This window comes from Biomphalaria glabrata, chromosome 11, assembly GCF_947242115.1.
Source record: "Biomphalaria glabrata chromosome 11, xgBioGlab47.1, whole genome shotgun sequence".
NCBI lineage: Eukaryota > Metazoa > Mollusca > Gastropoda > Planorbidae > Biomphalaria > Biomphalaria glabrata.
The window spans coordinates 35,151,228-35,164,783 of record NC_074721.1 but is presented as its reverse complement, the minus strand read 5'-3'; the positions used below and the strand labels follow the sequence as shown (position 1 = coordinate 35,164,783).

Below are 13,556 nucleotides of genomic sequence, written 5' to 3'. Positions count from 1 at the left end.
AGCTGATTGTGGGGACCTGGGGTCCTGGGTTTGAAACTCGGTGAAAACTGGGTTTTTGAATTTCAGGATTTTTCGGGCGTCCCTGAGTCCACCCAACTCTAATGGGTACACGACTTAAGTTGTTAAAAAGTAAAGGCGGTTGGTTGTTGTGCTGGCCACACGACACCCTCATTAACCGTGGGTTACAGAAACAGATGACCAATACATCATCTGCCCTATAGATAGCAAGGTCTGAAAGGAAAACTTTTATTGATCTCTTACTGTATATACTTCTATATTGTAGATCAGCTTGGCACTGACGAATAAAACTTGGACGTTTGACAAATAAAATCTGAATTCTGATTTTATTTTTTACCAATACTTATATCCCATCTACTTCTAATATTTGAAGGTTTTGTTCCGAAAACTTGAGACCCATTCACCTTCAGCTGTAAAAATCTATGCTTTAATTACACATTCTCTGAGCTTAATTCATTATCTGGTGTTTCAAATTAATTTGAAAAAGACTCCTTCTCCTAATCGAAGTGCACATTGATTGGTGTGTTTAAGTCACGTGGTCTGTTAATATGTTATAGTGCTTGTTATGCTGTTATATTTAGCTGCCCCCGAAAGGGGAATAGCCGCTATTAATTTTGTGTGGTCTGTCTGTCCGTCCATCTGTCCGTCCCATTTAGATCTCAGAAACTAGAAAAGAAATGAAATCGGGCATTTTAATATTTTAGATCATTCAAAGTTTTGAAGCATGTCTGTTTCCGGTAGTCAAAATAAGACTTAGCCTAATAGAGGCCAGATCTAGATCTAAATGTATTAATAATTTGAACAAAATTTATATCTATAAATTATAAAGACAATAACTATCTTCTGACAGATTAGTGGTGCAGATTTATTTATTTAAGCATACGGTAGTTTCCCATTAAGAACCGGATCGAACGCGAACAGCATAATGTACACTATTACCGGTTGCACTAGATTTAACTAGATCTAGTAAACCTGACCATATTGGATCTAGTAATTTTAAGATTCTACTCATTATAGTAGCACAAAGTTAGTACTTAGATTTTGATTTATTTAATTCTACGGTAAAAATCAACAATTACGGGTGGCAACAGGTTAGTGTGTTCTTTGGTATAATTTAATTTTAGAATATGTTGTGAATTTAGAAAATTAAATAAGTTTATCTTGTGTACGTTTTTAAGCCAATTAAAGAGTATTTTAGTCATTAAGACGCAAAGAATTTCCTTTACAATTTATTATCCTCTTTATTGGTTGCGCCTCTTGATTTAGTTGTAATGACTGGTTCTATATTCTTGTTAATGCCTTGAACTCATCGAGCAGCGCTGAGGCAGTCAGGCAGTAAAAAAAAAATTAAAAATTTATTTTTGTAACATTCTAGTTATTGCATTAATAGACACTAAGTCAGTAAGTAGTTGACCATTGCCCAAGTTGGGGGAAAGTATAGGCGGTTGGTCGTTGTGCCGGCCACATGACACCCTGCTCATTAGCCGTTGGCCAAAGAAACAGATGACCTTAACATCATCTGCCTAATAGATCACAAGGTCTAAAAGGGAAAGTTTTCTTTTACTTTTTTACTTTAAATGGGGGGGGGGAGTAGAGAAAGAGAGATAGATAGATAGAAAGATAGATAAATAGACAGATAATTAGATAGTAAGATATATAGATAGATAGATAGATAGATAGATAGATAGATAGATAGTAAGATAGATAGATAGATAGATAGATAGATAGATAGATAGATAGATAGATAGATAGATAGATAGAAAGATAGATAGGTAGATAGATAGATAGATAGATAGATAGATAGATAGATAGATAGATAGATAGATAGATAGAAAGATAGATAGGTAGATAGATAGATAGATAGATAGATAGATAGATAGATAGATAGATAGATAGATAGATAGATAGATAGATAGATAGATAGATAGATAGGTAGATAGATAGATAGGTAGATAGATAGATAGAGAGAGAGAGAGAGAGAGAGATGATGATGATGAGGAGGATTTCGAGGGTCTATTGTGTACCTGTCCCTGTGTTGCAATAAATCGACTTTCTGCCCAAAACTAGTTTCGATTGTTTCAATTTTTGAAACTGTCGTCCATACCCCCCCTCACCCTCTTGTTAATGATCCTACGATCACAAAGATATTGTTCAATATAAAACTAGCTGTTGTTCAATTTGTCTATTGCTTTGATCTTCTAAAGTAGTCAATGCTGTACTAAATGTCACTTAGTTTTACAATGAAGGATCGCAATGTCAGGTTGTCGAAAATAAACGATTCTCTTGACCAGTGTTTCTCAAACTGTGTTCCACGGAACACTAGGATTCCGCGAGGCCTGATTAGGTGTTCCACGAACAAATGCAGTAATTAATGTGTAGGCCTACACTTTGAATTAATTCCAAAGTAAATGCTGAACAGAAAAAATTACTTTATTTTCTCTTCTCGGAAGCGGAAAAATTATATAATAACATGGATATGAACTTTGAACTGCTCTAGATTTGACTCTAATTTGAAACAAAGGTACAAAGATCATCAACCATTAGATTTAAAAGATTTCTGGTCGAGTTTGTCTGAAGAGTTCCACAATATGTTCGAAAACAAAGTATTAGTATCTTTCTTTCGTTATCTACAATCTAGCCGCAGGTCGCCCACTTTTACGGCATATGGATGTATGCAAACTCGACATGAAGCTTTTCAAAATCGACACTAGCAGCTGGGGAAAAGTAGCACTGGATAGATCTACATGGAGAGAGAGCATAAAGGAAGGGTCTATGATGGCAGATTACATACACAAAAGTGGCAGAAAGAAGGGTGAAAATACAATGGCGCCTGGTGATTACATATGCCCAACCTGCGATCGCAGCTGTGTATCAAGGATTGGCCTCTTCAGTCACGCAAGAAGTTGCAAAGGGAAAAGATCATCTCTCGAGAGGTAAAAATGCCACAGAGCTGTGCGTAACATCATTTTCTTATTATTTTGAAACAAAAGACGAAGTATGGTAACAGGCTCGACACTTCAGATAGTGTAACTCTGCTTGTCAATATCATACCTGATACCAAGTAGTTATGCTCTTCAAAGACCCAATACCCTCAAAGTGATCAAACTTTCATTTTTTCCAATGATTATATCTGTATTGTATTTTAGTTTTAGACTTGAAATTAAATAATAATGCAAAATATACAATACGGTTTGATTGTTTAAACAAATTGCAAATAATCCAACCCAAAAAGATAATCAAATTGTTCCGCTCAATTCTCAGAATGTGCAATGTGTTTTGTTAAGGAAAAGGTTTGGGAATCACTCTGCGCTAATCTGTGTTCCCTTCTTTATTTGAAACAATATACTGAAACTATACGCGCACTTAAGGACTTTTTAAAACGATACCAGTAAGTAAGTTAAGTTTGTATTAACATTTTATGTTTAAAATACAAATCCTCTTTCATTCCATTACATCTTTTTTACTACATCTGTCAAAGTATTTGTACTAGTATCGATATGTCACTTGAAAGCGAATTTGCTGTGCAAAGTTGTCGGTTGATATTCAGATTATCTTAAACACTTCTGGTCGGCAGTGTTGTGTTTAATGTAACATGTACAATGTGTTTTTTGGTACAATTTCCAAAGACCTTCCTTCAAAAAAAAAAAAAAAAAGAAGAAGTTGCAGACAGAGAAAGCGACGGAAAGACAACATAAAAGAATGGACGGGCCTGCCATTGCAAGGGGTTCTATCCAAGGCAAGGGATTGAGAGGAATGGAGAAGGTTGACAAATCTTGTATGGTGCCCCAACGGTCCAACAGACTAAGGGATAGGTGAAGGTGAAGTCCATCTAGATCTAAAATGTTCATTTGCCGTTAATTGGATTTAAGAAAAAAAAAAGCATATTTAAGATGTAAATTACAAACAAACAAAAGATTTTGATAGAATAAGAAGAATAGAGAAACATTTACTTGATTCAAATAATATGCTTTGAAATGAGTTATTTACACTGCCATTGTTGTTGAGTTGTCTACACTTTGATTACTATAGAGTTGTCTACACTTTGATTACTATAGAGTTGTCTACACTTGTCTACACTTCGGTTACTATAGAGTTGTCTACACTTTGGTTACTATAGAGTTGTCAACACTTTGATTTCTATAGAGTTGTGTACACTTTGGTTACTATAGAGTTGTCTTCACTTTGGTTATTACAGCGTTGCATTCACCTTGATTATTCAACTACTAATTTGTCTTGTATGTTACAACGCTTTGAAACTTTTCGTTTCAGATGTAAATATTTTTATCGTCTGTCGAAGTCAAGAAAATGACGAGCGCTCTCTTAACACTGTTACTGATTGGGACTGTCCATTTTGTCTTGGCCACAGGTATTCTTCAAGTGTGTTACACAAACTTAATGGTAATTGTATGTAGCTAATACCTAATAGTTATAATACAATTTGCAATAGCATATGTGCAATGTATCCCCCACATAGCATTCAGTAAGCGTTTTTAAATATAGTAAATTATATCTAGCAAATGTTGGTAAGCAACTTTGTGCATATTGATGTTTCATATGATATATAAAAATAATTTGAAAGGAGGTAGTTAGTAATATAATTTTTTTGTTTGGTGTTAAACTAAAAACATCTTAGATATTAAGTCAACGACACTCCCAATGTTTATTAAACTAAATATAATTATTACAACCACTGCTTCCTGTCCGAATTTCCGGGATACATATTAGTGTATTAAAAAAAAATTGGTTGCAGTCATGTGTGTCAAAAGCTTTAGTATCTTCATAGCCTCAATGTTTAAGCAACAAATCTTTTCTATTTATAGAGATACCACCGAATAGTCACGGACTTGTCATGGGGGGGGGGGGGGCTTGTTGGCAAATGGCTATGGGCCGGTTTACCTGATATTAGTTGAGGACGAGTAAAGGTAGTTGGTCGTAGGGTTGGTCACATGATACCCTCGTTAAACGTGGGCCAAAGAAACAGGCGACTTTTCCATCATCTGCCCTAAAGATCGAAAGGTCTGGAAGGAAAATTACTGTATATGATATATTCCTCAATATAAGACTTTGTTGTTGGCTCTCTCTATAGGACTATAATTTATATATATATATATATATATATATATATATATATATATATATATATATATATATATATATATACTTTTACCTTTATCTTTACCTATCCTTTAGTCTGATGGAACGTTGGGGCACCACGCAAGATTCGTCGACCGTCTTTCTTATTCTTCTCTTTTTTTGGCCTTAGTTAGACCCTCTTTCAATGGCAGGCCCGTCCATTCATGTTGTCCTCCTATCGCTTTCTCTGTCTGCTTCTTCTTCTTTTTCCTTGTACTGTTCCCTGAAGGAAGGTCTTTGCAAGCCCCGAAGATCTTGTAATATATATATATTTCATAGATCTAGGCCAGGGGTCGGCAACCTTTTGAGTCGAAAGAGCCAAAAATCACAATTTACACAATTTCGAAGTTTTTAAAGAGCCGCAAAGTTTTTTCTTGCAAACTATAAATAGTTATCACCAATGATTTTTAAAAAATATATAAGTAGTGTTAATCACAGTTAAAATAAATGCATATATATATATTATTAGATAATTATTTTTTTTTCGAAACAACTAAAGAAGTTAAAAGTTTATTTACAACATTAACTTGTACTTCAATAACAAAAAATAAAGCAATCAACCACAGGGGGTTGATTGTCGGGCATGGTTTAAAAAATTTTGGATTCATTTGGCTCAAACGGTAACTTGTTTTTTTTTTTCAAACACGACTCTAAATGCTCAATTGTTAGTTGGCTTCTTATATTACTTTTAATTATATTCATGCAAGAGAACGCTTGCTCGCTCGAATATAATAATAATAATAATCTTTACTGTCCGTGAGGAAATTTGTCTTACAATTTGTGCATTACACCAAACAGAACATAGTAACTATGAAAAAAATATGTACATTCATACCTGACTCACTCATAATTTACATACGAAAAAAGTTAATATCAAATTGTTTCTATTTAATGATTTGATTGCCAGGGGTACAAAAGAGTGTTTATGTCTGTTTATCTTTGCTATCGGTGTCTTGTATCTCTTTTGTGATAGTAAAATCACAAAATCCTGACCCAAAGGGTGATTTCTTATTTCTATAATCTTTTTTGCTTTTTTATGGATGCTTGTCTCAAACATCTGCCCAAATGGGATTTGTTTTTTACCAATGACTTTACTAGCAGCATTTAGGATTCTATGAAGTTTATTTTTATTTCTAATGCTCAGATTGCCATACCAGGCATTCATATTAAAACTTAAAATACTGCAGATGTGAGCGTGATCGATATATAGTCAGCACTCCAAATGCCAACTTCTTAAACTCACTGTAGCAACCTGGAAGATTATTTCAAGCGCCGAATCATCTCGCGGCATTCCTTAAAGTTGTCCACTTTGTTGCGTTATGTATCTACATTTCTGGACCTCAAACTATTGAGATAGTGAACTATGAATGCTCGAATAGTATTGTTGGTTTCAAACTGCTCAAATCTGTCAAGAAATTTATCTTTGATTTTTTTATAACTGTGCTAAAGTAATTCGTGTCAAAATCAAAAGTTCTGATTTTATCGCGATACTGTTTTAGACATTCATGATGAAGTAATTAAGCGCTCTGAATATCTTCTGCAAAAAACTATTAATTTGTCTTCAAAACAAACCAATTCTTCTACTAAAACATAGGACGGGTTTTCCTTTCCTTGCAGTTTTAGATTCAGCTCATTTAATTTCTCTGTTATATCGATTATAAAGTAAAATGTGTGCTACTATTTGTCGTTCTCTAATTCGATGTGATCAATTGTCTTCATCATTTAGAAATGTATTGATTTCATTCAAGCACAAAGCAAAACGTTTCATGACCTACTTTTGAAAAGTCATAGCACTTTTTTAGGGAAGAAGGAGGTCGGAATACTGAGTGTCCATTTCGTTTAAGTGGCATAGTGCTTTTGACAAGATGCTGTTAACAGTTTTGACAACAAACTCATGACCTCATCTATTTAGGTTGGAATCGTTTTGGGCACAAAGCATTTCTTGGTGCATTATTCAGTGAAACGTAAGAATTTCTTCGTTTATTTTGCTCCGACTAATCGTTGTTCCTCTTTTATTTTTTCCTGTCATTTTCGGTCAGTTGCTATTTAAATGATTTTATTTAAATCGATCTTATTGTCTTCAAGGTATTATTGCACGGCATTCGCCCTTTCTTCCCCTTTAGTTTGTCACGAAAGCGGTAGCAATCCTAGAAGTTCTTCTTTTAGACCTTGAGAAGACATATAACTGACAAAATGGGCAACTTGTGCGGTGTCTTTAAGTCCCAAGACTAATCTATAGCAAGTGCTAAGGCAGAAAAGAAGTTGAATATCTTCTATCTGCAAATATCGAAGACATTTTAGCTATACTGTCTTGTACTGTTTCAGCGGATTGTGGCAAATCTTTGTTTTGTTTTTTTTTTCAATATTTCTGGTTTGCTTTTTGAAATCATGAAACAGTTCTTCATATGCATGTAGGAAGCAGTTTTTGACATACTCATCATCGTAAATGGTTTTCCTTTTGTGCGATTTTTAGTGGTGCCGCAAAGGTTGCCAGAATAGCATTACTTGTAGATTGCTTCTAATTTTGAAAAGATAATTCAATTCTACCTTAGAAACAATTTACAAACAACAACAAACTATATGGTACTACAACAACAAACTATACGTCACAGTCAAAGCAAGTGATTAAGATGCCAAATCGTCTTGCATCAAAGCGAATTAAAACCTACATAGAAACATCCGACGACGGCGTTATTCGAGAGCTTCCGGCGGACTAATAACATAGACGACGGGGGGGGGGGGGTGAAAAGCGAGTACAAGTGGCTGAGAGATAGAATCGTTGCCTAATATTCGTTAAAAGATTCCTAACTATTTTAAAAAATGTCTCGATACAATAAATAATATTTGTGTATGGAACTAAAGAGCCGCAGCTTCACATCCAAAGAGCCGCATGTGGCTCGCGAGCCGCAGGTTGCCGACCCCGGATCTAGGCTATGCTTACCATTTTTAGATTGAAAGAATCTAGATCTAGATCTAAATTTTAAAACTACATTTTGCACAGATAGTTTTTTTACATGACACATGACAATATAGTATATAGTCTATTGATTTCATTATTTAATAAAATTAACCTTCAAATTTGTGTTTCAAAAACATTTCTACATAAATTCGTTCATTATATCAGCGAATTCAGAACGTCCTGACGTACTTTATAATTCCATTCATTTAAAAAATCGGGTAAACCAGTTTTAATTGTACTTTATAACCTATTCATGAATGTATCGGCTTAACAGGTAAACCCATTTTCGCGGCGAAAGAGAGAAACTCGAAAGGAACATTAACTAAGTTTAACATACATCTAAATCCAACCCACTAGATTAGTGAACACAAACCAAGGCCCTCAGTCCGCGGGTAATGTCAGGCTAGTAGTTAATATAACTAGCTACGATTATATATATTTGTGTCTGTTTGATAACTAGTTAACTAACTAGTTTGATATAACTAGCTACGATTATATATATTTGTGTTGGTTTGATAATAATAATGTTCTATGAGTTATCCTTCTTTGCATCTATTGCAGATATAAGAGTGAGTCTTGACAACGCCAGGTTCTTCCCTCCCTTTGCTTACTTAAATAAACTCTATTTCATTTCAAGATTAACATTCCCGAGTTTCAGTCTGGCCAGGGCAGCGTGCGAGTCTGTTGGAGCCTACGTCGCCGAGATAGACGGCCAGGCGGAGATCATCTTCCTGCAGCTTTACGTCAACCGCACGGACGTGGCCAGGGTGTACATCTCAGGTACAGACGCCGCCTCTGACGGCAGGTTTATCTTTCAACGCACTGGGGTGACTCTGAACATCTTTGACTGGTTCCCTTCGGAGCCGAACAATTTTAACGGGTTCGAAGATTGCATCGAGCTGGTCAAGGAGAGGCAAAGTAGGATGAATGACATTGTCTGCAACAATCCCTTCGCGAGGCCCAGCGTGCTGTGTGAGAAGGATTTATTCTAGCGGAGCTCAAGCAAGACACAGTGGGGATTTTCAGAATTAAGTTCATCACAGTAATCCGCTCTTTGTTTACATTTTGATTCTTGGACATCCGGTTAAGTTTTTTTTTTAAGTTGTAAGCAATAAAATACTATGAAAAAAAAAGATGAGAAAGCTAAATGAAATAATGTGTGGGTGATAAAAAGTAACCGAAATAAAAAATAACCGGAAAAGAAAAGGGTTAGGATTAGTGGAGATTTTCTAATATTTAATGAAAATAAACATTGTCCAGTACGAATAAAGCTAAAACAATGGTAGGTGACAAACGCAAAGAGATAAAAGGTTTTATTCTAAAAGCTGCACACCATTTTATTTCCACGCTGTTTAGACTACATAGCTTATCATTACTTCTGATATATGTAGGCGCAATGCAACAGAGACCTTGTTTATGAAAAGTTCCTATAAATGAAACAATCTTCCTGTTTTGTGCGAGATTCTCGATTACACATGAGTTATTGAATGTGTTCAACAATTTTTTTTTCTTAGTTTAGGTTGAAGTCGATCATATGTTCACCGTGTTGTCAAATATAGCAGTGTAGTTAAAAAGAAAATCTTCTTTCAAGAAGTTAAATTAATATTAGTCTAATGTACACGTTACCTGGGAAATGTGACTCAACAGGAAATGCCTGTGCATGGCGTTTTCCGGCAAACTATTTTTATCTTTGTCTGTGCGTTGTATAGAATTACTTTAACTATCTGAGGCAGACAATTTAGAAAAATATTTATAGATAAACTTAAATTAAGATACAAAATAAACAATAGAATATCTCAAGATTAAAACTTAATTGTGTATATCATTTGCTAGATTATCAAGAAATAATAAAACTTTAACTCCTTTTCTCCTAACTGACGATACCAGCGTTGATTCCACCAGAATGTGGTAAATAATTACGGAGAGAAAGAGTTAAACCAACGAATCATTATTTTTTTTAAACGAAATACACATTGTTTAAAAAAGAATTTTGTTTAACTTCTAAATACTAGTTTACAAATACAATATAAAAAAAAAACAACTTAAGTAGTATGAGTCACTATGGATGCAGTGTTTCAGACGACTACGTAACGGCGCAGACAGCGCCATCTATTCCAGTGTTCACATTATATCAGCACCAAGGTACACAGGACAGGGAGGAGTAAGTGAAACATAGATTGTTCACAGGAGGACTCGAACCACGGACCTCTAACCGACTCCATCGCTTTTAGCGACCAGGTACTAGTCGAAGATCTGACTTGACCATCCAGGTAGATTCTCTTCAACTCTGAAAGAACATCCGTAACATGTGAAATATTTTAGAAACAATACACCGAGATTACGTTAAAGTTTAACTTGCGTGGTGTAGTTTAGGTGATGGCTTAAATACAAGTGAAAAACAAGAGCCAGTAATTTAAACGCTGTTGTCATCATATCAAACGTTCACTGACTTTATAAAAAAAAAAATTGATCAGACTGTAACAGAATTAAATATCCTGGTACATTTAAATAAAAGATTTGAGATTTTATGACACATCGGCACAATGAACCTCATTCACCAATCGTAAACAACCAACATTGAGTCACGTATTTCCCTATCTCTTCTATACAAATTACGATCTAACGTTTATCAACAATGGTTTATCACGTTATCGTTGTTATATTAATATGATCACGTGACCGTTCGTTTTGGTGATAATGAGGTCCATTTAGAACCAATAGTTCTTGTTAGTAAAATTTGACATTCACAATTGGGGCAATTTGTTTTTCATAGTTTCACCGAGTGAAGTAGTAGACCGTCTGGATAATTTATGGTAATAAACAAAATAACTAACTACCAGTAATTAATTCACTAATTGGTTATTTTAGTTATCTTCATTATTGGTTTCAACTTGGTCCCGAGACTTGGTGTGGGAGAAATAACGTGTACAAATGTTTTACCAGACAGACAGAGTGACTTGATGTAAACTTTGTAATAATTAACGGAGTAGAAGCAGGACATTTTCATCACATTTCCTCCTTTTGTCGGACGTCTAGTAGCCCTTTAAAGTGTATACATTTTAGTACAAAGGTCTTCACCAGTGTACTAGCTTATAGAACTATTTTGATGACGCAATGAGAGCAAAAACTGTAACAATAAAGAGTATTCGATACATTAGCATATTCACATAGTCACGATAACACTCTCATATAGGCCTAAAAAAGAATTTACTAATGTATGAATACACATATAAACACAGACACAAAACACTAGAATCATATGACAACATTCACTAACGTGGCGCCCCCTCACGCAAGAGTCACGCGCGTGGTCGTCATCTCTGACCTTCACGCACCAGTAATCACCGATCTGTTTCTTAAAGCGCTTTTTTCCCTTTTTTTTTCACAAGATCGTGCAGTCGGCCATTTTGAGTTTAAGCTGTCACGATGAAGTTCTATTTTTAGATTTCTGGCTATTTAACATATGCGTTAGAATCCACAATAGCGGATCTTTTCGATTAATTCCATAGACTTACAAGGCTTCTCAAATGTATTCATGAGCGTATCATACACACATAGAACACTAGTTTTAATAAATTGCAAAAATAATAAAGAAAGAAATATGAGGAGACACTGGAGGTAGGATTGAAACGAATTTAAAATGTAGTAAAATGTAGTAACTAATGTAGTAACTAAAACAACTCGACACAAAATTATTTAAAATGCAGGTCATTGGCCCAAGATTTCAGAGGTCTGCGTGCTTTGGTGTAATAAAAAATATTTAGACCAGGGAACGCACTGAAATGCAGGTATCGAGTGATGGTTATATGGTATTTTAAGTCATGCATGGTTACAAGTTTAAAATCAATGGAGGCTGAAGCATTTTTTGGGGGGATTTTTCAAATATTTTAACAGCTCTCTCTGTCTGTCCGTCTGTTTGTCTGGTAAAAAATAAATGTACACGTTATTTCTCCCAATCTCTGATCAAGTTGAAATTTTGCAGTTATTTATTGTAAATGACCAAACAAGAATCAATTGAAAAATAATAGTTGATTAACTATTAGTAATTAATTATTTTTTGTATCGAACAAGGGAAAAAATTGTACTTGACAGATGTGGTGGTATAAATTGAGAAGACTAGAGCCCTAAGTTCGAATTCAAGTCGTACTATTTTTTTTATGCGTTTAAAAAAGCGATCACGGTAACATTCACACAGATGCCACTTTTCTCCCCCCTCCCTTTCCCAACTGGTCCAGACACGTGATAGAATCATAGCACATTGCGAGAAGGAAATAGTGCTAAACAAAAACAATTCGTAAAATATTTCTAATCGTACAGATTTATCATTGCTAGTCTAGATCAGGGGCGGACTGGCAATATGGACAAACGGGCAAATGCCCGGTGTGCCGGTACCAAATGGGACGGTCTGGTCACGAAAAAAGAAAAAAAATGTCAATGCAGACAACTTTTAAAAACAAAGTGACTGCAGCAAGACACAAAGGACCGAACACGTTTTCTATTTTTATTTATTATTATTACAATTTATTTTGTTTGAAATTCAACAAGAATATAAAAAAAAATACTTTATACACTGTAGGGCCTACGTATTATCATTTGCAAAATGTTAGACCGTACTTTCTGCTATGCACGAGCGGCTTAGGCTTCAGCACTGCTTTGATGTCTTCGAGGCTGTGTTTGCTAGTCGGCATGGACGTTTGATGGCACTCCCCTTTGTTTTTGCTCCTTCCCTCCCCCGTCATTTGATGGTTCCATTGAAAGTTAACGAAAAAGAGGGATGAGAGAGGTTAAGCTAGAAAACATTGATATAACGCAGCAAAAGAAAATAGGGGCGACAATTATCTCTTTAACAATCATTAATAGAAATTCACTTTAACACATACACACAGCCGCGAAATTGCAAACCACCCAACTTAATCACAGCTCAATATGGGTATAAAGTTCTACTTTCTGCGATTTGAAAAGGAAAAGTAAGTTTCTTTTTGTTTATTTTTATTAACAAAGATAAATAGGCCTTCATATTATAAATATTATTTAATAAAAAAAATCAAGATCTAAATCAATTTTTATACCATTATAATTAATGGCAAACTTATGCATAGGTGATGATAATTATTGTAATAATTACAATAATTTATATAGCGCTGTCATATCCGATATATAATGAAAGGAGATTTAGAATCATTTATATTTTAAATAATATATTCATATACCAATCGCGTTTTTGAGAATGTACTAGGACGAAGCAAGAGCTTTTAACATTAAGTAAGTGTCTCTCCTATCTTTTAATGGAATGGGTTGCCTGAGTCAGCCAGGATAAAACCAATGATTTAGCATATTTAGGTCACGTATCAACATGCATGACTAGATTGACACATGAAATGCGTATGACGTAACTATCTTATTTTTTGAAGAAACGTCTAATCTATAAGTAATACCAAAATGCTTC

General features: G+C 34.7%; 1 protein-coding gene across 1 annotated transcript; it reads left to right on the top strand.

The window, feature by feature from the left end:
- The first annotated feature begins 3,338 nt into the window (after positions 1–3,338).
- Positions 3,339–9,156, top strand: LOC106067937 (ladderlectin-like). The gene is made up of 3 exons (XM_013227210.2): positions 3,339–3,406; positions 4,288–4,384; positions 8,672–9,156. Exons 2-3 carry the CDS (start codon positions 4,324–4,326, stop codon positions 9,100–9,102), a joined length of 492 nt encoding a protein of 163 aa, XP_013082664.1. The 5' UTR covers positions 3,339–3,406; positions 4,288–4,323; the 3' UTR covers positions 9,103–9,156.
- Positions 9,157–13,556: the final 4,400 nt, after the last annotated feature.

Excerpts from the sequence above, each read along its gene's own strand:
- LOC106067937 (XM_013227210.2), top strand. The coding sequence starts at position 4,324 with ATGACGAGCGCTCTCTTAACACTGTTACTGATTGGGACTGTCCATTTT. Across the intron at positions 4,385-8,671 it reads CCATTTTGTCTTGGCCACAG|ATATAAGAGTGAGTCTTGAC; the intron begins GTATTCTTCAAG and ends CATCTATTGCAG.